The sequence below is a fragment of the Syngnathoides biaculeatus genome, chromosome 23 (genome assembly GCF_019802595.1).
Source record: "Syngnathoides biaculeatus isolate LvHL_M chromosome 23, ASM1980259v1, whole genome shotgun sequence".
In the NCBI taxonomy this organism is placed as follows: Eukaryota; Metazoa; Chordata; class Actinopteri; order Syngnathiformes; family Syngnathidae; genus Syngnathoides; species Syngnathoides biaculeatus.
In genome coordinates this window covers 16,269,912-16,293,876 of record NC_084662.1, presented here as the reverse complement: position 1 = coordinate 16,293,876, position 23,965 = coordinate 16,269,912, and the positions used below count along the sequence as shown (strand labels likewise).

General features: G+C 43.6%; 2 protein-coding genes and 4 non-coding genes across 6 annotated transcripts; all 6 read left to right on the top strand.

Moving 5' to 3' along the window:
* The first annotated feature begins 168 nt into the window (after window positions 1–168).
* On the top strand, window positions 169–6,756 carry rps7 (ribosomal protein S7). The gene is made up of 7 exons (XM_061812751.1): window positions 169–239; window positions 869–954; window positions 1,452–1,523; window positions 2,532–2,675; window positions 3,984–4,048; window positions 5,998–6,148; window positions 6,644–6,756. The coding sequence occupies exons 2-7, from the start codon at window positions 880–882 to the stop codon at window positions 6,719–6,721; spliced, it is 585 nt and encodes a 194-aa protein (XP_061668735.1). The 5' UTR covers window positions 169–239; window positions 869–879; the 3' UTR covers window positions 6,722–6,756.
* LOC133497077 (small nucleolar RNA SNORA73 family) lies at window positions 2,233–2,452 on the top strand. Its single transcript, XR_009793932.1, has one exon. It is a non-coding gene; the product is annotated as a small nucleolar RNA SNORA73 family (small nucleolar RNA).
* Window positions 2,720–2,938, top strand: LOC133497076 (small nucleolar RNA SNORA73 family). The gene has a single exon (XR_009793931.1). It is a non-coding gene; the product is annotated as a small nucleolar RNA SNORA73 family (small nucleolar RNA).
* On the top strand, window positions 4,103–4,323 carry LOC133497078 (small nucleolar RNA SNORA73 family). The gene has a single exon (XR_009793933.1). It is a non-coding gene; the product is annotated as a small nucleolar RNA SNORA73 family (small nucleolar RNA).
* Window positions 6,173–6,392, top strand: LOC133497073 (small nucleolar RNA SNORA73 family). Its single transcript, XR_009793930.1, has one exon. It is a non-coding gene; the product is annotated as a small nucleolar RNA SNORA73 family (small nucleolar RNA).
* A 1,264-nt stretch (window positions 6,757–8,020) lies between the features above and the next one.
* On the top strand, window positions 8,021–23,761 carry cnksr3 (cnksr family member 3). The gene is made up of 13 exons (XM_061811610.1): window positions 8,021–8,234; window positions 14,404–14,567; window positions 16,127–16,329; window positions 17,446–17,533; window positions 18,285–18,326; window positions 19,560–19,679; window positions 19,764–19,823; window positions 19,899–19,967; window positions 20,050–20,199; window positions 20,820–20,935; window positions 21,018–21,214; window positions 22,002–22,085; window positions 22,340–23,761. The coding sequence occupies exons 1-13, from the start codon at window positions 8,183–8,185 to the stop codon at window positions 22,660–22,662; spliced, it is 1,668 nt and encodes a 555-aa protein (XP_061667594.1). The 5' UTR covers window positions 8,021–8,182; the 3' UTR covers window positions 22,663–23,761.
* The last annotated feature ends 204 nt before the right edge of the window (window positions 23,762–23,965 follow it).

The following is a 23,965-nucleotide window of genomic DNA, read 5'->3' as shown; positions in this document are numbered from 1 at the left end:
AAGTGTTTTATTAAAAATGTATGAAAAGCTAAGTTATGTGATTCAGGAAAATACACAAAAGCTTATACTGTAATTTCAAAATTCAAGTCAACAATTCGTTTTCGGCTGTCGGCTCATGAAACTCTCGCGATGATCCGACAAGCGCCAGCCTTCTCTCGCGATAGTTAACATTCCCGGTGCTGTGTATTAATTCAATTCTCGCGATGATCCTACCTCTTCCTTGGCCGTCGTTGATTGAGGTTAGTCGTGACATGAAGGCAGGATGGGCATTTTTGCGCTGTAATATGTTAAAACAAGCTTTAAGAGACACGTTTTTGCATCGTAAACATTTTTTGGTCATTGATGGCTTAGATTGAGTAATTTGTAGGGGTGGATGGTAGTTTTAAACGGTGCCACAAAGCGTGCTGGAGTAGCTGCGGTGAATGCTAGTTATAAAGGGGTGCCGAGCAGGCCGTCCATGTGTTCACTTAAACGGCTACTTTTGAGAGTGAACCGCGGGTGTTGAACGAGAATATTTTGGATGATTCCAAGAGAGTCGTCATGCTAAATAATGCAAAATGATACTGGTAAAGGCTTCTGGCATCAGGTTGAGGTTCACTGTGGCTGCTAGCTAAACTACGAGTTAATGCGTTAGCTTAGCAGACGACCTTACTGGTTTAAACTTTGTCGTTAATTTCGGTATGAAGTTTCGGTACGAAGATATAACCATAGACTTTAAAACAAATAACACTAATAACACGATAACTTGTGTGGTAGTGGAAAGACCTATTTAACTGGCACTGGTATGTGCATGGATGTTGATGCTCATAATACGTTTTAAATCCAAATTAAACTTAATATATATATATATATATTTTTTTTTTTACAGAGACAAAGGCCATGTTCAGCACTAGTGCAAAGATTGTGAAGCCAAATGGCGAAAAACCAGACGAGTTTGAGTCAGGGATCTCCCAGGTAAGTGTGAACATTTACTCCAATGGAAACTGGAAATGTAACGAATAGTTATAACGATAATTATCTTTTGTTTTTTTTTAATATAGCTTTGAAAAGTTTAGGACTTTTGGTTCGGGTTGAGAGACACTAAACGTTAGACTGGTAGTGGGCAGTGATTTTCCAAATTGGTTTATTCACTAGTGTACATGGCTGTACTTTATATAAAGAAATAAAATTATTTTAAATTTGTTGTAGGTTGTTTATATAGCTAGAAGATACCTCTTAAAGTTAAAGTGAGTTTTGGAAAAGTGTACATTCAGATCATCACTGTTTAGCTCCCCTATTGAAATTTTGTCCCCAATTGTGTAATGCTAAAGACTTCAGAATTTGAATTTTAGATCTTCCCCAAAAAAAAATCTACATTTCTCAGAAAACTTTTACATTTTAATTTAGTTTCATGGTAATTACACATGCCATGTCTCACCACGTCGTGATTGTTGTGTTTTATCAACCTGTAGGCTCTACTCGAGCTGGAGATGAACTCTGATCTCAAGGCTCAGCTGAGAGAACTCAACATCACTGCCGCAAAGGTGAGAAGGACAAGGATTTCGGAGCTCAATTCAGCTTTCAGTAAAGCTAATTTTCAGACCTCGTAAGACCTCATTCGCTGCAGATGATTACGAGGTGAGGAGTGAAAATGGAATACAGTGTGCCATTCGCGAAACTGCATATTCACAGATTTTGCTCTCCAAAATGTTTTATGTTCAATATTTTCACACCCATTGAGGTCTTAAATATTCTTCTAAATAGACTAGGCACCACATTAGACATGGCGCCTTAGAATGTGGTGCATTTTATGTGCACACTGATTTCCAACATTTACAAATGTGACTTCTCCAACAAAGTACACTCAAACACTATGGTTACACTGATAGCATGAGTATAGTGTTGTTTAAAGTGCATGTTTTGTCTCAAATATTTCTCGAGTTATTCTTTTATTTGCTAGTGATTTTATTCTTTTTGCTAATTTTAGTTTTTATGTGACACAGTCAGTGTGAACATTATCAGTAATGACCTGGCTCAACAGGCAATGTGTGGGGCAATATAAGGTTCTGCTTACAGATGTAAAAAGCAATTATTCCTTTCTTGCCTTGAGCGCTAGAATATGGTATCTTACATAAACACTAAAACATGTGCCAGCATACGTGCTTACAATATAACAGTATGTTTAAGTACAATGTAACAATGCGTTTTCTTGCTTATTGCTTCCTGCCGTTTAAATGTTTGCACGTATTGACTCCGACGTTGGCATCCAGTGAGTCTTGTCTCCTGGCTCTGCCGTGGTGGCGCAAGGGAGCGTAGCCTCGTGCTAAGACGTACATTCCCATTCCACATCATCGGACAAAAAGTTCCGTCCCCGACTTTGCGGTCGGCGAGGACGAACGTCCTGCATATTCCTAAACCTTCCCAGAGTCCTTTGTGGCCGTTACTGGGGAGGCAAACCATGCAGTGCACATTAAATCGAATGACTTGTGAAAATGTGGGATTTTATTTTTTTTTTTTTTAAGCGTTGAACTTGTACTTTTGCTGCTTCACAGGAGATCGAGGTTCCTGGCAACAAGAAAGCCATCATCATCTTTGTTCCTGTTCCTCAGCTGAAGTCCTTCCAGAAGATTCAGGTGCGCCTTGTCAGGGAGCTGGAAAAGAAGTTCAGCGGCAAGCACGTCGTCTTCATTGCACAGGTTAGAAGTGCCACCCGTCAAGCGGATCTCAGAATTTGTTTGTTCCGACGTGGACATCCAGTGAGTTCGTCTCCTGGCTCTGTTTTGGTGGCGTATGGGAGCATAGCCTTGGGCTAAGACGTACATTCCCGTTCCACTCCGTCGAAGAAAAAGTTCCGTCCCCGACTTCCCGGTCGGTGAGGACGAACGTCCTGTATATTCCTAAACCTTCCCAGAGTCCTTTGGGGCCATTACTGGGGAGGCAAACCATGCAGTGCACATTTTTACACAAACCTTTATATCAGGAATGTTATGTTTGTGTCACATCAAAGTGATATGGGGTCCTCTTTGTACAGTAGGTGTACTGTTGTTTCTACGTGTTAATTTGCTCCATGTTGAACGCACAATTAACAGCCAGCCAAACTCTGTTCAGGAGCCGGGAGATGAGTGTTCTAATAGCTTATTTATTGAACAACTGAAGCAGAGTGAAACTGTAAACACTGACTAGAAATATACAGTACTTGGTGAGTTGTCCATTCAGCCTGTACTGTACATCAATCAAATGTATGACAATAACAACCTAACCTAGCAGTGTTAACCAATTGAAAATCCTATCCACTTATGAACAGATATTACATAGGTAGGTTAACATTAAAAATCCACATTAATAGCTAAACAGCCAGCCTGACATCTGACATACAATGATCAAAGAGTAGCTAGTTAGCTAGGCTATGCACGAAATCAAAGTGAACACATATTCTATACATTCCCATATGACACACGCCAACATAAACAGCAAAGATAGGGCTAGTGCATCACACCAAACTTAGTCAATGCTTTCTGAAGGCTAGCATACACGAAATGATGCACAACATGACGAACTTTACGTGCCTTCGGTTGTTCCTTGTTAACAAAGGAAGTTCGCTCTTATCTGTAAATGTACTCGGCACGAACGAATGAGTGCTGCCACCCAGAGGTCGGACGTGGAATTACACTAAAGCGTAAATTAACAAGGCTGTGTACAAATTAACTGGTTAACAGCGAAAATGATGATGAAATATGCGAAACAGAAGAATACTTCATGACATCTTCCAGGGCCGAACAGTCGTGATGGGGCGGTGCGGTGTCATGAAGTGTGTTGACGCAATGATACTGTCATTGAAAACTGAATATTTTGTCATTATTTTCTATATATTGTCTACATTTAAAAGAGTAAAATGATGTATTGTAAATTTTCACCTATTGCGGGTGGGGGTGGAACGTAGCCCCCTCCAACAATGAGGTAACAGTGTACTTGTTACTAAAGCGCAACCGTTGTTATACTTCCAGAGGAGAATTCTACCAAAACCCACCAGAAAAAGCCGCACGAAGAATAAGCAAAAGCGTCCCAGGAGGTGAGTTGAAATCGTTGGTCCTGCTGTTTGAAAGAACGTTTGTATGTGTTGATTCTGACGTCGACATCCAGTGAGTCTTGTCTCCTGGCTCTGTCGTGGTGGCGTAAGGGAGCGTAGCCTCGCGCTAAGATGTACATTCCCATTCCACGATGTCGGAAAAAAAGCTCCGTCCCCGACTGGACAGTCGGCGAGGACGAGCGTCCTGCATATTCCTAAACCTTCACCAGAGTCCTTCGTGGCCATTACTGGGGAGGCAAACCATGCAGTGCACATTTTGATTCGTTCATGTCTGAATGTGCAATTTCTTGTCAACTTCCGGGAGACAGTTGAGGATTGTTGTGACTTTAAGCAGATCTTTTGACTTGTTTTTATGTTTGTGTATAATTTCAAATGTAGCCGTGGCTAGAAAGCAAAACGCAGTCTGTCGCTGAAATGCAGTCGGTGAATGGGACACTGGTCATCACCAACAGCCTCAAAATATCCCCACTCACTCTGTACGTTGTGGCCATCCCTTTCTTCCATGACATACGTGCCTTGTTTTTGTGGTTACAGTCCAGTAAATGCAGTATGATATACAGTGGGACCTTGGTTTTCGAGGGAAAAATTTCAAGTTTTTTTTTTTTTTAACAAAAATCGGTATTCGAACACCCCGTCCAGCTGACCCACAACGATTTGTTGTGGTTTCGAGCGCACCCCCGAAAAGACGTAACGCGCACGGTGCAACCAGTTGGCTCACACACTCCTGCTCGCGGATGTTACCCAGTGCTGTAGTGACTTTTTTTTCTTCAAATTGAACAACATTAACCTCCGATCATGGCTCCAAAGAATGCAAGTGGAAATGCTGGTGCTGAAAAAAGGAAAGTGGTGGGTAAAACTGTCAACTTCAAGACGGATTTGATAGCCGACCACGAATCTGGTGTGCTTAAAAGACGGCAGAAACGGAACGACATTAGATTCATTCTTTGTGGAAAAGGGCCGAGTCACCCCCACCGAAGACGTCTGAGACTGGTGTTTTGCATTGCTTTTTTTCTTTTGTTCCGTTAACCCTACCTCTAGTTGCGAGTTAAAAAAAAATATGTTGCGTACTTTCTGTGCAAATAAAAAACTGATTGTCTGTTCTCCCCCCCAACCCACCCCATCATTATTGCTTGTTTAAATTTTTCCCGCACTTTTAATTTAAAAAAAAAAAGGGGGGGGGGTTACAAGGCTGGGGGCCGAGTCACTACAGATAGGGCAATGCAGTCCCAGCCCAGCATACTCTACTAGGCTAAAGCATACATTTTAAGCCAAAAAAAATAGTTAATTATAGAAAGTATTTTTAAACTTTATATGTATTTCTACTGTCCAGTTTATTATCATGAGCTTTTAAAAAATTGCTGACAAAATATTTTTTTGGCTTGGAACGCATTATTTCATTTTCCATTCATTGTAAGGGGAAAACATGCTTCGGTTTTTGAACGTTTTGGTTTTCAACTGGCCTTCTGGAACAGACTGTTAGAGAACCGAGGCACCACTGTACTGCTGTATTTTCCAGTCACTAAGATCCAACTCACATCTGAACTTTTAAGTTCTCGATCATCTTTATTTCGATAATTATATCCCAAAAAACTTGTCTTACCGGTAGTTGGACCTGCTCTAGTACAATCGCACGCAGTCAATTGACAATAATTTTGAGACATAAAGACAAAAAAATGATCGGTTTTATTGAGCAAAATTTCTCGTCTGCGCCAGTCGCTTTTGGAAACATCCCTTGGTATGCGGTGTGTTAAGGATTCATGACTAGACGATACGTAATTCCCGGTGACGTTGGCATTGGTATATAAACGGAAACAAAACAAAGGATCACATTTTGATATCATGAGACCATGATCGTGAGAAATGTTGGAGAATCAAATGCCAGTTGTGAATTTAGTTTACAATTTGCCGAGTCTGCATTATCCATCTTTCAGCCGCACGTTGACGGCGGTCCACGACGCCATCTTGGAGGACCTGGTGTTCCCCAGCGAGATCGTGGGCAAGAGAATCAGAGTTAAGCTCGACAGCAGCAGGCTCATCAAGGTCCACTTGGACAAGGCGCAGCAGAACAACGTGGAACACAAAGTACGTCCGACCGCCGGCTCGGATCCGATGTCGACACCCAGAGAGTTTGTCTCCTGGCTCTGTCCTTGTGGCGTATGGGAGCGTAGCCTCGCGCTAAGACGCACATTCCCGTTCCACGACGTCGGAGAAAAAGTTCCGTCCCCGACTTTGCGGTCGGCGAGGACGGACGTCCTGTATATTCCTAGACCTTCCCAGAGTCCTTTGGGGGCCATTACTGGGGAGGAAAACCATGCAGGGCACATTTGTAATGTTTAGACAGCATGTTAATAAATGATTTGTGTACCATCATTAAAATGCAGTGGTACCTTCATGTTCTGAGTTCTCTGAAGTACAGGCTGTTGTTTAGTCAATTTTTGTAATTTTCAGATGCATGCTGCTCAATGGCAGCAGCAGACCTCAAATTTCACTGATTTAAAATGAGTGACATGTCATTCAAGTCAAGGTGCCACTGTATTCATGTGTCAAATATTTACGTTTGCTGTGATGTGTTTTCAGGTGGAAACGTTCTCCGGCGTCTACAAGAAGCTCACAGGCAAAGAAGTGGTTTTCGAGTTCCCCGAATACCAACTCTGAGTGCAGATGACGAAATAAATTGTGTACTGTTCAAATGGTTGGTGTTGGCTTTCCTGATGAGGATATCCACTTTATTTCCGTCATGGCAGCGACTCTGATCTTAGATCTAAAACTTCTTTCCTCCCAACCATCCCAAATTCTGGCATTCTGGTTTATAGCATGAAAGTTTTCCAAATGTTTGTTACGGGCTTCAATCGCTTTCAGATCTGATTTAATAATCTGTCTAGTCATAGTTGTTCTCTTTCAAGACCCCTGTGGTGTACTTTTATTTCCGTCACTTCCCATCCTACATGCCACCCTTCTGAAACGTTGAGTTACTGAGTTGGAATCCATGGTTACGCCTGCATTCCATAACTGTTGCTTTTGTCTATATCCTATCTGTATTTGGACCAGTTTGAAAATATAGATTCTACGAGGGCTCTCGCTGACACTTTTCAAATGTAGCAATAAATCAGTGGTGTCAAACTCACTTTTGTCCCGGGCCACATTGTAGTTACAGTTTCCCCTCAGGCCCGTTATGGGGCCGCAATATCTCAACGTTATCAGTTCTATAACAATTTCAACTTGAGGTACAGATTTTAACAAGAATTTTGGAAGTTGGCACGCGTGATTTGCCTTTGCAGGCCACGTAAAATCATGTGGTGGGCCGGATCTGGCCCCTGGCCCTTGAGTTTGACACCAGTGCTATAAACAGTGATTCCCAAAGGTTGTGTTGAGTGAGCTCTTTTAGTGTGCTGTGGAAAGTTATCAAATTTATCTTAATTGGTCAATATAATTTACACCCAAAATTCTTTGGTAATCTATGGCGGTGGCATATAAAGACAAATGATCTTCTATTAGCTAGAAAGTGTATTTATTTTTGATGACAGTTCTGTTTGTGTGCCGTGAGAATTTTTTTTGAAATGTAAGATAAAGGTTGAGAATCGCTGAACCATCGCAATACATTGTCAAAAGTTGCGCTTAGAAAAAAAGCTGTGCCCCCAAAATTAAATTTTCTGTACTTTGGTCAAACTCGCCGCTGTAGATTTCAGGATAAATTAATTATCCAGCGTTATTTAGTTTTTTTTTTTTAGGTGTACATCAACATGTTAGCCGCTTGGTGGCGCCATTGAGGCTTTGTAAAAAAAAAATGGTTTAGAGGAACCAAAACATTGCTGGATATTGCGTCAAGACGTAATAAAACGTGATATCTACGATTTTTTAAAATAGTTATTTGTCATCGTAAGAAAGTTGGAGTGCTCTTTAGGCATTTTGTGATTGGCGTATCGTGGAGGGGGCGTGGTCAGGGCAGCGTCAGTAACCTGAGACTGACGCGCACGCGCATCTCTGCCAGTGGAAAACGTGCACGAGGATAGAGCAGAGCGCTCGCTCTCCACCATGACCACTACAAATCACCTGAATTATCAATAACTCCCGACTTTTGAGCGCTTTCCGAGGATCATTTGATTATTAGAGACATACATGGAGGCTGTGAGCACTTGGAGCCCCCAGCAAGTCCTGGACTGGATGACTGGTAAGAACAACGGACGAACAGAAGTCGTCAAAACTTGACGGAGAAAGTGATGCTAAACGCTAAAATTTTCGATAACAAACTTATCAAAGTGTATTCACGCTTTCATTAAAACAACACTTACATCGAATGTTTTGATTAGCGAGCAACTCCAAACAGTGAAAAAGTGACGGCGTTTAATTTACGTCCAAAAATTAAGTCTATAGTTAGTGGAGCGGCAAAAAAAAAAAAAAACGACACGCGAGCTTTTTGTTTTAATTAAGAAAATGTATCAGGTGTTGCACTCTGGAAAGATTTTTAAAAAAGTCGAAACTTGAATTGATAGCATAGAGAATTCCAGAAATAAACAGCTCATCTGAGCTAAAACGCTAATAATAGTGTTTTCAATTTAAAAATAACACTAAGAAAATATATAAAGTGGGATTGGATTATGGATTATTTGCGTTGGACGTGTGGATTGAAGGGCGTGGCCTAGTGAGTGACATCAGGACCTGGACTCGGGTTGCCCGAGTGTGAGCTTCTCGGCGCGAGTCGTGGCATACAGCAGCACTTTTGGAGTTGTCATTATGTATTTGTCTTGTTGACTTTTGGTCCCGTTGAAGCACAGAATAGTAATTCCTTGTCAATTAAAAAAAAATAATTCCAAAAGGGGAAATCAGGCACTAGTAAAGTTAAAAAAAACTACTGCACATGTACATGATGATGAATATGAAGATAGGTGATTATGTATATGCACTTACTGGATAGATTATTTAATACATTTTGAACATTCCACATGACTGTACAGTTTTGTCCCATTTTGAAAAAGCGACATATGAGGAAATTCAAAAATAATCGTTTCCCAAATTCATCTTCACTATAATTGGAGTTTATGTATGCATTTTAAATATATTTTTTTATCTAAGCCAATTGAAATCCTCTCAGAATGGTCTGGTGTTTTTTTTTTTGCGTGTTCATTTTTTTTTTTTTTCAAAAATTATACATGAACCCCAAGTAAACAGTGGTAGGTGAACTAAAAGCATTTGTAAGACAAGAAGTCGCCTTCAAATGAAAATGTCATAAAAAATAAAAGTATTAAAAGCATTAGCAAGCTTGTTGACTTTATCAGTATGATGTAAACAAGCCTCACCACGAAAGTGACCACAAACACAAACACGCGCCTCCCGCCGAGGCCGGGGGGTCACGAGGTCAGGGTACCAGCGGCGTCATGGCGGCGGATTGGACTTTGCTAAGTGTGAAAAGATGAAAGGAAACGGGGGTCACGTGACCGCGGGGTTTTTCACAAGTTATTGAAAGGCGTGCGTGATTATTCGAAATGGATGATTCTAGGGCGGCACGGTGGGTCAACTGGTAAAGCATTGGCCTCACAGTTCTGAGGACCCGGGTTCGATCCCGGCCCCGCCTGTGTGGAGTTTGGATGTTCTCCCCCGTGCCTGTGTGGGTTTTCCCCGGGCACTCCGGTTTCCTCCCACATCCCAAAAACATGTAACATTAATTGCAGACTCTAAATTGCCCATTGGTGTGATTTGTTGGTTGTTTGTGTGCTGCAATTGGGTGACAGCCATTTCAGGGTGTCCTGCCCTTTGACAGCTGGGATTGGCTCCAGCACTCTCCGCGACCATCGTGAGGATAAGCGGCAAAGAAAATGGATGGATGATTCTGACTTGTCTTAATCTGTTTGTGTAGTTAAATATGTCACAGAGGTCATGAAGCGATGTCACGTTGGTGTCTGAGACGTACCCAAATGTGTTTACGTGCTCATGCATCAAAGGCCATCACGTGACGCGCGGCGAGCTTGGCGTGTCGGGACGGATTCGCACGTCGACGCTCGTACGACGAGCGGCGAGCGCTCGCACATCACGTCGTCTCGTTGTTTCGACACCAGTCAGCCGGACCCAGTGCATACAGCAGAATACCCGGATGGCGTGTGCCGTTTGTCCCGGTAGCACAATTCGCACAAGAGGGATGGAAAGAGTCCAAACCTAAACAGAAACTGCGGTTTGGACTCCGGATAGGAAAGTGGAGGATCTCGTAAGTGGCTTGTTTGTTCAGTGGGAGGAGAAACTGGAATACGAAGGCGAGGGAGAGAGACTAACACAAACAACAGAAACTCGCATGCACATACATGTTACACATGCTTGTGCGGCTTACATGTTCATGTATAACAAAATACATAATGTCACATTTTGCATACACGGGATATATGATAATGGAAAGTGGCGCCGAGTCTAAAACACGTTCACTGGCATTGACGGCTTGAGAAGTCAAATGTGAACTGGGAAGGGTTGGCAGTGAATGAGATTTGTCCCTCGTCTGTGCTCGTAACTCAAAGCATCCATCTTCTTACCCGCTTATCCTCACAAGGGTCCCGGGGAGTGCTGGAGCCTATTCCAGCTGTCAACAGGCAGGAGACGGGGTACACCATGAACTGTTTGCCAGCCAATTGCAGGGCACATGGAGACAAACAGCCGCACTCACAATCCCACCTACGGGCAATTTAGAGTGTCCAATTAATGTTGCAGTCACTGATGCTGTAGAGGTACACACGACTAACTTTGGTGCGGGCTGCGTGGGATTGATTCCCGCTCAGCGATAGTGTCGAGATCTGCCCTGCGACTGACTGGCGACCAGTTCAGGGTGCAGTCCGCCTTTTGCCTGAAGCTAGCTGGGATAGGCTCCAGCTTTCCGCAACCCTCGTGAGGATATGCAGCCTGGATAATGACATGAGATGACAATTAATGTTGCATGTTTGTTGGGATGTGGGAGAAAACCGGAGCGCCCAAAGGAAATCCACGCAGGCACGGGGAGAACATGCAAACTCCACACAGGCGGGTCCGGGATCGAACCCGGGACCTCAGAACTGTGAGGCCAGCGCTTTCCAGCTGACCCACTGTGCCGCCTAACTCAAAATAGTCGTATCTCAAATCAGCTTTCTCAATCGAAATGAATGGAAATGCCATTAATCCATGAATCCAAAAAAAAGAAATGATTGTAATCTACCTCATAAAATCTTTAATTAATGACACAAGTGAATAAAATGCAAAGAAATATAGCATTTTTTGCCCCCCTATTTACTTCAATTCACTGGACGTGCCGCTCCTTCAGGTGTGTGAGGCTTGGAAGGTGGAGGACATTTATAGTTAGCGTTAACTATTCGTAGAGTTTCAGTATTTGTGGTCTGTCTCGGTGCATGCCATTAACGGCGGTTCACTTTAGCTCCTCTGTACGTTCAGAATAGTACTCATTCTTCGCAGAGGATAAGGAATATATGCCTGGTCATATTGTTATATTGTCAGTCTACGCGTGTTGCTCCACTGTATGTGTACGCATTTGTTTGTGTGTTTTGAACTCACATTGCCACTTCCTGCTGGCAAAGGTGCACTGCTATATCAAGGAAAGGCCTTTCCTCTCGAAAGTCTATTGTTGTCTGCTCAACACGGGAGTCAGTCAGTTATGAGCCGTGAGGGTGTGCACGTGTGCTATGAAGAAATAGCCAGTGCGTGCGTGTGTTTCAGTTGAGCGAGATGTTGATCTTTGCTCAATGATTAGCTCGCGTGTTGATGAGCAGCTGCTCTTCGCTCATGTGCCTGAGCAGACAATTTGTTGTTGTCGTCTTCAACTGTCAACATGACTGCTGGGGGGGAGGAAAAAATGCATCCAAGATTTATCATGAGGTGTGCTCAAATGCATTGGCTTCTTTTTTTAGGGCTGCATTATATTAAATGGAATAATTGTGCGCCACTAGCGTCTTCCTTGGACCAACAATGAAACCTGAAATCTCCTTCAAATCCCCAAGAAAGGTCATAATATCTTCAACAATTGGAGGATTTTACGTGTAACACAAGAATTGTGTTGTTGTGTACGCATAAAGGCCCCGTAAAGTTAATTCTGAATGTTATATACATAATACATTCTTTGTGTTTTGAAGATAACCACTGAAAACCTGTGCAAAGACTCAGCAGATATACATATTTTTTTGTGGCTGGCTACAATGAATGCTTCGCATGACGTTCATGCCGCCAGGAAGTTTGGGCTTAATATTGTGGTCATCAACTCCTTTTGCCATCGTGCTGGCAGGAAGTCGGCGTATGAATGTCAGGAAGTTGAAAGTAGGATTGCAGGAAGTTTGACACACAGGAAGTTGGAATCTGACATCTAGGAAGCAGGCGTGGCAGGAGGTTGGGGTATTGGTGTTTAGATGGTTGAGCAGGAATATGACCTTTTTAAAAATTTAAATTTTGACATTTAGGAAGTTGCAGGATGGCTTTCAGGAGGACGGAGGTTTGCGAGCTTCCTGTCCAAACGATATGACCTTCAAGTACTCAGAGGAAAGAGTTTTCAAATTCTGAAAATCCATCCAGTCGTCCATTTTTTTTATACGTCTTATTATTTTCTGTGAGTGAGTGAAAGACTTAGAGCCAATCCCAGATTTGGTTAAGAAGTGGGATACCCCTTGGACTAGTCGCCGGCCACCAAAATTTTTCACCCTCCTATTGCACAAGCTATTCTTGACGAGCTTTTTGGAAAGGAGAGGAAGTCTTTGTTGCCCATAATCCTTTGTGGCAGCAATACTGAACTCAAGTTTACCGAATTTACTTCGACAATACTCGCTCACGTATGATGACGTCGGTACAAAAAAGGGGAGGTGATTTAACTTCACATTTGAAGTACCCTCTTTTCTTTTGTGTGAAAGAACACTCATTTTCATCGAGGTTGAGCTCATAACTTTTACCACAAAGGTTATGGAAAGGTGATGAAGTGGAACCTTGATCTTCACATTTGTTTGTTTGACAATTTTTGAGGGCCCCCCCACCTTTTTTTTTTTTTAAAAAAAAAAAGATTGCCAGCGTTTTGTAAGTTGTGTAGAAAATGTTCACCTGATGACATATTCCACAAAGCAAGATTTTATTAACAATTTAAAACAAATCCCCTCCTGGTCTGTTTTCAACACTCAGGGAATATCTGTGTGGCACATCCTGTCAAAAGTCAGACTTTCAAAATAAAAGAGAAGCGATAAGTTTCCAAGGAAACAAAATTTGGAAATTGATGGATTCAAAGATGGAATCAATATAATGTATTTGTTGGAATTTGAATTTTGAGGGGCGGCACGGTGGTCAGCTGGTAGAGCATTGGCCTCATAGTTCTTAGGTCCCGGGTTTGATCCCGGACCCACCTGTGTGGAGTTTGCATGTTCTACTCGTGCCTGCATGGGTTTCCTCCGGGCACTCCGGTTTCCTTCCACATCCCAAAAACATGCAACATTAATTGAACACTCTAAATTGGCTATAGGTGTGATTGTGAGTGTGGCTGTGTGTCTCGATGTGCCCTGCGATTGGCTGGAAATCAGTTCAGGGTGTACCCCGCATCCTGCCTGTTGACAGCTGGGATAGGCTCCAGCACTCCTCGTGACCCTCGTGAGGATAAGCGGTGAAGAAAACGGATGGATGAATGAATTTTGAGGTAATTTAAGTGCTAGCTTGGCACAGTTAAACATGGAAATGTGAAGCTTTCAAATAAGAGAATGGCCAACGACAACTTTTATTGTATGGCGAGTATTCATCAGGATGTCAAAATAAAAGCACAGCCAATGACAACTTTCATGTTTTGTCAACCTTTGTTTATGTTGATGTTGTAGTTGTTGTTGTTGGTGTCGGAGGTGCGGCCGGTCCAAACACACAAGTGTCCGATCAGCACTTTTGTTTGCTCGGAATGTTCCTCCCCGCCCTCCCGGTGAGTTGAATGAGTCTCGGCCGGCCATCTGTCGCCGGCCAGGCGGGAGGACCACACGCCGACAATGCCGGTCGTTTCGGACATTTTGTTGTCTTCACACCAACCGCTTCACATCTGCCATTTGCTACCCGGAGCGTGTTTGTTTATCTGTTCTGACGAGAAAGGAGCCCGCGGAAGGCAACACGGGCAACGGTTATTATCTGCCGTTGCGGCTTTTGCGCGTCAGGAGTCAAAGTTTGAGGAATGGCGATGGAATGGCGCCGCTGCACCCGGGAAGGTCACATGAGGTCATTTGGATTGAACGGGGTCACTTTTAATCTTTTTCTCATCAGTAAACTTTTGTTTTAAGTGTAAGGGATATTTATACATCTCTTATGTTATTATTAAAAAAAAAATACATGGAGGTCTTGGGTCTGAACGTGTTGCTTTTATTGTCTTTGAGGTCTGGATGACAGCCTGCAGCAGTACCTCCCGGCCTTTAGGTGGCAGCAGGTGGACGGCGACAAGCTTCTGAAGATGACTCACCAGGAGCTGACGGCAATGGGCGTGGTCAAGGTCGGGCATCAGGAGCTCATGCTGGAGGCGGTCGACCTGCTCTGCGCACTGGTACGCCATCGTGACGGTGCTTCAGTTGTATCAAAAAGCAATAAAGTGAACCAAATATATAATATTTCAGGAAGAAATCGTCTCGGCCATTAATTTCCCGAAATCGATGCACATTCATCGAAAACATTTTATAATTTTTGTTAAAAAGGATTCAAGAGATGTCATTCCACAATGCGAATATTTTTTAACAACTTAAATATTAACCCTCCCAATCTACTCCGCAACACTCAAGCAACATCTGCATAGCACACATCCTGTTAAAAGTCAGACCTTCAAAATAAAAATAACCGTATGACAACAGTTTCAGGACACTTTTTGTGGCCGAGCAGACCGGGAGGCTTGTTATTGCCTTGACTTGTGAAAGGTCAAGTGTCATCCCTATAAAGAATCTAAAATAGATATTGTTATGAAAAATACATATAACATTATTCACTTCAATGTCTATACAAAAAAATAAATATGAACGGAGAGCGCGTCATCCATGCGCAAAGTTGCGGAAGTGTCATTCGACATCCAAGCGGTCGCCATATTGGCTGCATCTCCTGTCCGTGACATCACCCCGGACATTCGCTATTGAAAACGCGCTGTGGCCCCTACCATATTTAAATGATATGCGGCTCACGGTCAAACCGCAACCATCCGATCCACCTCCACGCGCCGGTGATTAAAAAAAAAAAAAAAAAAAAAAGCCGCCCGCGAGCGACAACGCCGCGGGCAACCTGGCTCCCTATCTGATCCACCGCGGCCCAGCGCTGCGACGACCCACCCCCGAAGCCGTGATCATGGCGGACAAGGCATGGCTTCGGCGGCGGCTCGTCCGAAGCCATGCTCGGCACCGACTGGTACATCGACACATTTAGCACCCCTGACTTACGTGTGCGGATCTTTTGTTACATTCTGAGAGGATGATGTCATCCCCTCCTCCAAATTATTATTTTTTTTAGTAGCTGTATACACACCTACCTGTCATTTGGAACCCACAAAGCTCTCGTCCTTTACACCTATTAAATCCATTTTTCACGACAAACCGGGTCTTTTGGAAAAGTATGAAGAATGAATCCATCCTCCCGAGTGTTCCATCAATATCCAGCAATCCAACAAGCCGCCATTTTGGCTAACCCGAAGGAACAACGAGCTTCCCGGAGGTAAAACTAACTGAAACATACAAGTCCACTTGAGGGCGGTCCTGCCATGTACGTCACTTCCTGTTTCTTGTTGAAAACAAATCCCTCGAGAGGATTTTCATGGCGGGAGTTACAAAAAGCCGTCAAAATCATGTTTTGTGGTGGAAAAAAACAGATGGGTATACCGGCTGCCGTTTTTTCATTAATAACATACTAAAAATCATCTATTTCATGACAGTGGCACTTTAATGAAAGCTTGCAGTCGTGTTTAAAATTAAAGAGGAAAAAATTAATATAATCCATTTTAGAATCAGGATGTACGATGGTAAAATTTGGAAAAAGTGACTACTTAGTAGATGAACAGTATTTCGAGTGCTTTTTCGTGTTGTTCTGTACAAAGTGATGATCTGATGCTTTCGGTTCCCTTGGGAAAAGAACTACGGCATGGAGTCGGAAAACCTGAAGACGCTGGTGGCCAAGATGAGGCTGGCCTACCACAACCTGAGCGGCGCCGTGTCGCAGCGCCGCAAGAACCCGACCTACCAGAGCGACAGCGCCCACCGGCCCTCCAACGACTTCCTCACCGCAGTGGTGGAGCTCATCGCTGCAGCCAAGAGTCTGCTGTCCTGGATGGACAGGTGGGTGATGAATACCGGAGATATCATGTTTACATACGCCCCCGCCCACCCTCCCAAGTGCTCAAGAGTGTATCAGTGTCACCTCCATATTCAATGTGGAAAAATGGAGCGATGGGTGAAGATGCGTCATTGATGCGTTGCTCGGCGCCGTGGCGACTGTTTACATAGTTAACTGTTAACATGTTAGCCGTTAACAATTTAGCAGGAAAGCCTTTTAATAATATTTCAAACTCATTTTACAGGGCCTAGCTCCTCCCCGATTTACAACACAAAGCTTGCCAGTAAAGATGTATCACGTGCGCATGCTTCCATGGCAAAGAAACAAAGTATAATCCGGCAAATTTTACTGGATTACTTTCCTCTTTGGAAAGTATCTTGTGGTATCTATCCAAGGCCATTTCAGAAATAATTTTAAAAAATGGGAATGATTAGCTGCGGTTTTCAGCGAATATTAAAAGAAAAATAAACAGGCGAGCACAGGACGACGTCCACCCAGCAAGGCCGCAGGACAGACTCGTTCCTTGAGCCTCCAGAACTGTGAGGCAAATGTGCTAACCACTCTTCCACTGTGCTGCACGAGTCAAACAAACAGCTGGAATTCCCAACATTTCTAGAGGAACTTGGGACCACTTTACAACCCGAATGCCTGTCAACTCAAGTTTTATGGTTTGACAACTACCGGTTCATTACACACACACACACACACACTTACAGGTGTCTGTGCGTCTTCCAGGTCAGGCTTGTGTGAGCCTGTAGAACATTGCTGTCATTACTGTCTGGTATTGTTTTGTTTTGATTTTTGGTACCGCCAACAGAATGAGGCCTCGCTCCCTGACTCACACGATATGCGCATGTGCAACAAATTGGACTGGTCACTAGCCAATGTCAGAATTTATGTAATATGGAAATAATAATCTACATACAGTCATTGTGTCTGTTAGTCTTTGCTTTTTAAAAAAAATATATATTTTCCACTGTTTCCTCACTGGGAGCGTTTGTTGTTTTTCTTTGCCACCTGTTTTGTGAAGCACTTTGTTTTGTTTTCTTTTGTTTTATTATGAAGGTTTCGATACAAATGAACGATCGATGGATTGTTGTTTTCGGCTTTGTTTGCAGGACTCCCATGACAAACGCGAGCGATTTCATGTCCACCAAAAGCACCATCATTCAATTGTGTCTGGAGCTCACCTCCACGGTCCAGAAGGTCAGTCAGCCAATCACCTCCCAGCACTTACTGCTGATTACATACGCTACTTCCTGTTGTTGTCAAACTTCTTCTTCTTCACATCCTCTTTAAACTTTGTGACAAGGTTAGTTTATCAACAAGATGTTGACCTGGATGAATTTTAGATGGATCAATCTCGAGTGTTGCCTCGAGATACAAGTTTAGTTTGTTTTTGAATCACGGTTCATTCATTACGGCCACTTCTAGTGTGCGCAACTTGGCCACCGGGCGGCAGCATAGTACAGTCATGCAGACAAATGAAGAAGAGTTTCACTCACTTATGGAGAGATTCAGTAACTGCGGTAATATTAGCCATTTTTTTTTGCAGAGGATGAGAAATATATGCCTGCAAGTGTTTTTTCTGCCAATGTGTGTTGCTGTGCCTTTTTTTTTTTTTGGTTCAAATGTCTGTTTTTTTTTAGTGTTATAACAGCGCCGCCTAGATGCACGTTTTGTTCGCTACCTGTGGCTTTTCCCATTGTGCTAGCATAAAGCTAACAGACTTCATAGCATAGTTATGTGGTTGTTTTAAATACACATGTAGTTCTCTTTGCTAAGGTGCTAGTGGGTAATCACTTTGTTTTTTGTTCTTTTTCCACACGTGAATTACTTTCAAGCTTCTTTTTCTAAACGTTGCATTGTTGGCATGAGCCTTTTTAATCTGTGGTGTGGTCAAAGTTCACGAAAGCTGCCCTCGCTTCATTCAGTTTTGTTTGTTTTGCCCTCACAGGACTTCACCGTTTATCAGATGGAGGAGAAGAGTCTAGAAGTGGTCAGTCACTCTTTTTTTTTTTTTTCTCCTTCTTCTGGTTTTGATACCAGAACACAAACTGATAGACACAAACACACCCACAAACACTCGCTTCCTTTTCCTGTCCCCTGTTTATTCAGAGCAGGAACGTTAACTTCCTGTCTTAGATCACACTTCCTGTTGGCGGGCTCTTTGTTCCCCGAATCCCGAGTGTTGTGCGTCTTTTCCTCTTCAAACTTCCAATAAAATCTGCGACAAACGCTTCATTTTTCGGAATAGTGGTTGTCATGATACTGTTGGTGGCAGTCGTAGACTTGAATAGAAATGCCATTAATGTGTTGTCGGCTTCCCCAAAAAGATTTTTAAAAATTGAGGAAAAAAATACGATTCTATAATACTGCACTTAATAAACTCACGTAGTGATAACATGAATAAATAGAATCCAGTACATTTTTTGTCATGCTTTTTGCTTCAATTCAATGGTCACTGTGCTGCTCGTACTTGGCCACCCGGGGGCAGTATAATCCAGACATACATGGAGCTAGAGGAGACGACATAACTCGGCAGTTTTTTGAAAAGGAAAAATAATATATAACTACGAGCATTGCTGTATTGTCTGTGTACATGTGTTGCTCCATTGTTTGGGTCCAAATGTTCATTGGCGCCAGATAAGAAAAGACAAAAATTGGCCAAACGACTGGTCGTAGCCCGAAAAACTCGTAAATTGGGTCCCTCGTATCTCAAGGGACCCCTGTACAGGTAACTGTACTAGAAAAGGTCGATGAAGCTTGGCCACGCTAACGGTTAGCTTCTGTGTAAACTCTCCACATATGAATATTTTCTGTCATATATACTGAATACATTTGCGATATCTGAACAGCTCTGGTAGAAAAATACCAACCCCTAACACACTACACACCACATGATGATCACTCAGGATCATCTTTGGAGGTATCCCATAATCGGGGCTTTGCAGACTTTGTGTGCCCCAGTTTTAGTTGTGCGACGCTCACCTTGTGAGAGCTCAAAGCCAAATTCAAGTCACAAACATGCTGTGAGGTTTACTTTTCTCTCAAGTGTTTCCTGCTTACTTTGGTATTTCCTGTTTTTCTTAGGCTAAAGCATTCCTGTGTGTGCAGGCGCAGCCTTTTGTTTTTGTGTACATTTGTGTTTATATATATTTGTATTTGTGCGAGTGTGCTTTGTACTCTATATGTGCATGTTTGTATACAATCATGTTTGTGACTGTTTCAGTCTCAAGCTCTGAACAGCCTATGTGAGAAGACAGCCCGGGCGACCGCCGACCCGCCCAGGAGCGAAGTGTCGTGCGTGGAGGAGGTTCACATCCCTGACATTAAGCCCGGAGAAGGCCTGGTGAGCTCTCCTTGAATTTGGCGGCCCTTAGTGGCGAATCTGTACCTTGCCCGCAGCCCTGACAAAGTGTGCGTTGTCTCGTAGGGCATCTACATCAAGTCCACCTATGACGGCCTTCACGTCGTCACAGGAACCACAGAAAACGTAAATCACGTTATTATATTATTCCTCAATTTTTCAATATCCCGGTTCATTCCCATTTATTCCTCCAAACTCCAGTCCCCCGCAGATAAGACCAAGAGGATCCACGCTGGCGACGAGGTGATCCGAGTCAACGAGCAAACGGTGGTGAGTGACGCCGACCGCGAGGCGTTTCTTCCGGTGAGTCCGTGCCCCCCTCGCCGGCACGCTGTGCTGTGATTCGGTCCAGGTGGGTTGGCAGCTGAAGCACCTGGTGGCCAAGTTGAGGGCGGAGTCAGGAAGCATACGACTGGTGCTGAAGAAGAGGCCGTTGGGAACGACCGGCGCTTTCGCTCCGCCGCCACTGAAAAATATGCGCTGGAGACCCCCCCTCGTTCAGGTCAGCTGCATACTTTTCCTTATGGACCAATTGTATTTTTACAGTCCCATAATTCCCGCCCTACAGAGCGTACCTGGTTATAAGCCTCGGTCCAGAGAAAGAGTTTAACACTAGCGTCGCGCTAACGCTAGCACAGAAAGAGTTTAACGCGAGCACCGCGCTAGCGTTAGCGTGGCGCTAGGGTTAAACTCTTTCTTTATTCTGAGGCTTTTAACCAGGTGTGCTAATGCTCGCACCGCATAAACCGCAGGATTGAAAGCGTGTGAAAAAAGTCGCGGCTTGTAGACTGGAAAATATGCTCAAAATGTTGATTTACGAGACGCAAAAAGAGAAGACTTCAACCTTTTTTCTTTTTTTTTCTGGGGTGGCAGCAATACGCTAGCATATTGACACCAAATTTAAAAAGAATAAGATGGATTTTATGCCAATTAATATCTGTAAAGATAGGATTTGCTCCAAATCTTCCACACTGTGATATTTTCATAGTCTTATATCACCTCGAACGTACACTTCCATTATTATGTCCCTATATGATTTAATGATGTCATAATGTGACGCAATACATACTTATATAAATGCACTGTTGCTGCTAACTGCTCTTTTCCATGGTGACGATGCAGGCATCATCGGGCCTCCCCAGATGGCGTCAACCTTCGGACAGCTCTGCACACGGCAAGAAGACGGCCATTTTGGATCTGTACATCCCTCCTCCACCCTGTGCTACGTATTCGCCTGCGTCAGTGGCACGCTTTAAGCTTTCGGCTTCCGTCTCCTGATGTCGCTTACCCACAATGCCTTTCTTCACCGTCATCGCTCAGTGAGGCGATTGAGGGCGTGAAGGCAGGGCCCAGATCTCCCAACTCTTGTCTGGACGCCGATGTGTCCGTCGCCAGTTGCGTTGGAGCCACCAGAACCGGCGCTAACATCGCTCCACAAGTCCAGCCACCTATCCCGGTCTCAGTTCCAGTCCCAGTCCCAGTCCCTGTCCGACTCAGACAGCGTTCCAGTGTACGCGGTAAGAGCGCACGCACACACTTGTTGGCATCCACATCATGATGGCTGCATTGAGAATCATTTTTAGTGGACTTTTTAGTCGACTACTGTATATAGAAATCCCGGTCCTCTGGTGCCTTGAGATACAAGTGACCCAACTTGAGAGTTTTTACAGATACAAGATCACAGAAGTTCACTCAGTGTATTTCAAACAGCCAAACTACTGCCTGAAGGGACGGCCCTCAAGCTTGATGTTAACATACAAAGAATGACGCCGCCGCCATCTAGTTGGTGGTTTTTAAACCTTTTATGAAATGGATATTTGAACATAAATGGAGGTGCAACACATGTAGACAGACAATAAAACAATACTCTTTTGCAAATAACGACTAATATTGTCGCCGTTGACTGAAGAGAAGCCATCTCCACAGTATATCTGCTCGTCTGTATTGTATTGCCCTGAGTTGGGCAAGACGTGCGCACCAGAAGGAGCGGCGCAATGTCTGTTGAATTGAAGCAAAAATTGTGATTCTTTACGGTCTATTTAATTATGTCATTACTGTATGTTTTTATAAAGTACAACATTTTAGAGTGTTATTTTTCTTCATAAATCACACATTACAAACATTGTTTTTTGGGGGGGCAGGCTGGAATGGGTTAATGGTATGTGGATTCATTTCAAAGTCAAAAGATGGTCTGAGAGAAATGTTTTGAAGTGTTTTGGACTCATTCCCAACTCCCTAATCACAGTACCGATGTTTCTGGCGGACTTTGTTTCGTCCACTAATGAACGGTTGCGGTCTCTGTAGGTTCAGCCAAACCTCGGCCCGTGTCCATGCCGGCTGAGGTCCTCTCAGGGGTGTCTTGCCAACGCGGGACACAAGGATGGAAAGGTAAGCGAGGGCATTTTGGAACCGGTCTTTGGTCTTTCTCAATCCCGCTGCCGTTCAGTCAAAGACTGGTGAATTCAAGCTGATGCTTGACTCGAGAGACTGGGAGAATTTAATTTTATCCGTTAAAAAGAGCTTGATTTGGTCAGAAGCCGCAATGGCGAGTAATGCAATTGTGCTTGGAGATGGACTTTAACCGGGGGGGGAAAAAAAGAGAGGTTTTATTCACGGCCGTATTTGACCACTTGGTGGCGCAGGAGGCAGACGTCTTCACCGCTACCTGAGCAACGAGGGCATCAGTAGCATCACCGAGGAGGACGAGGAACAGCGCTTCCCGCTGCCGTACCGGCGACACGCGGCGGTCCGCGGGGTGGACCACATCCGAGGCAGCCAGTGCTTCATCAGCGCCGACCTGCACAACAGCGCCACCATCCCCTACCAGGAAGTCGCGTCCAAGAAGACGCCGTCCGCTAAGGCCGCCGCGGCCACCGCCGCCGCCCCCGCATCTCCGTCTGCCGGCAAACAGTCGACTTCGCTGCTCGGGGGGTGGCTGGCTCGCCTCAGGCTGCTCAGCCACTGACTCCGCGCTTTGACTGACAGCTCAAAAGCATCCGTTTGAGCATTGAAGAGTTTTTGTGAAGCACAAGTGAGCCTCACAACCTCAAGACTTCGTCATTTAGCGCTCAAGTGCTTTCTCATTACAGTCACCAGCCATCCAACCCTGCCGCAAATACCCCCGAAAAGCTTTCTAATTCTCCATAGATGCCGCAAGACGGTGGCAAAGTACTACTTTGGTCAAAATGAAACTCATCAACTCACTACCACTTAGTTAGTTCTTGGCACTAAAATAGCAGCGAGCAGTATTTTTATTTAAATGAAGAACCTTGATTCACTAACACATAGTTCCTTGCGGCCAAGAAAAGACCAAAGTGATACTTTTTTTATCTTTGGGCCTCATAAAACTGCAAATAGGTGAGTTTTTTCTTTTCTTTCTTTTTTTTTTTTTTTTTTGAAGGCTAAGTTCCCGCAAAAAGATCTGAATGCCTTCTCTGAAGTTTATCTTTGAGCCCCATCTCGTGGCATCCTGGCGCCCTGGAACTAAGTTGTTGTGAGTTGAAGGGCTTCATGCTGAAAACTCACCTTGTCACTGTCTCAAAAGCCTTAAGATTGCGCAAGATGGCGCCTAAAGCGCTGCTTTGGAGTTCACTTTTTACGGCAAGCTGCTGTCCCGCATGTACTTTTAACATGAATACATCACTGAACTTTGTAAGTAGCAGTTGTGTATTTTAATAAGACATGACCTCAAATATAATTTTTTTGTTTCTGTTTTACTGTAAATGAGTTTTGTGTGACATTTTTACTCAGGACAAAGTTTAACAGTTCACAACTGTCACAAAACTATCGGGAATGGACAATTTCATCATCGCTAATCTGATGAAAATCACTCTCGACTGGTCGCTGGTGACATTGTGGAGCGGAATGTCGACTAGTCGGCAACCACGCCGCTCTCTTAACTCGCTTCTGTTCGAAAAACGTGCAATAACTGAAAATACACTGGCGCATATGTATCTTTATTTTTTATTTTTTACATTTAATGTTGATGTCACATTGCACATTGTTGCTGTGTTGACCCCTGTAATGTGTGGAAAATATTGTAAATAAAACCAACTTTGCATTTAGATTTAAATCTAGATTTTATTTATTTGAACGTAATTTTTTTTTATCTATTTTGATGCATCTTTATCGCATGTTATGTTTCATTTTCTCGGTCCTCGTAAGTGTAAGATTTAGCATTGGGTTTGTGCAGTTCTCCATAATGAGCACCAGGTGGCGCCATTTTGACATGCAATGAAAGCTGAACTCACCCAACTGGACAGTGACAA

What these genes read in the sequence shown, in the direction of transcription:
- rps7 (XM_061812751.1), top strand. Translation starts at nt 880, where the DNA reads ATGTTCAGCACTAGTGCAAAGATTGTGAAGCCAAATGGCGAAAAACCA. An exon ending in TTGAGTCAGGGATCTCCCAG is followed by an intron (nt 955 to 1,451) that starts GTAAGTGTGAAC and finishes ATCAACCTGTAG; the next exon opens with GCTCTACTCGAGCTGGAGAT. An exon ending in TCAACATCACTGCCGCAAAG is followed by an intron (nt 1,524 to 2,531) that starts GTGAGAAGGACA and finishes GCTGCTTCACAG; the next exon opens with GAGATCGAGGTTCCTGGCAA.
- cnksr3 (XM_061811610.1), top strand. Translation starts at nt 8,183, where the DNA reads ATGGAGGCTGTGAGCACTTGGAGCCCCCAGCAAGTCCTGGACTGGATG. An exon ending in AGGAGAAGAGTCTAGAAGTG is followed by an intron (nt 18,327 to 19,559) that starts GTCAGTCACTCT and finishes TGACTGTTTCAG; the next exon opens with TCTCAAGCTCTGAACAGCCT. An exon ending in GGAGACCCCCCCTCGTTCAG is followed by an intron (nt 20,200 to 20,819) that starts GTCAGCTGCATA and finishes GTGACGATGCAG; the next exon opens with GCATCATCGGGCCTCCCCAG.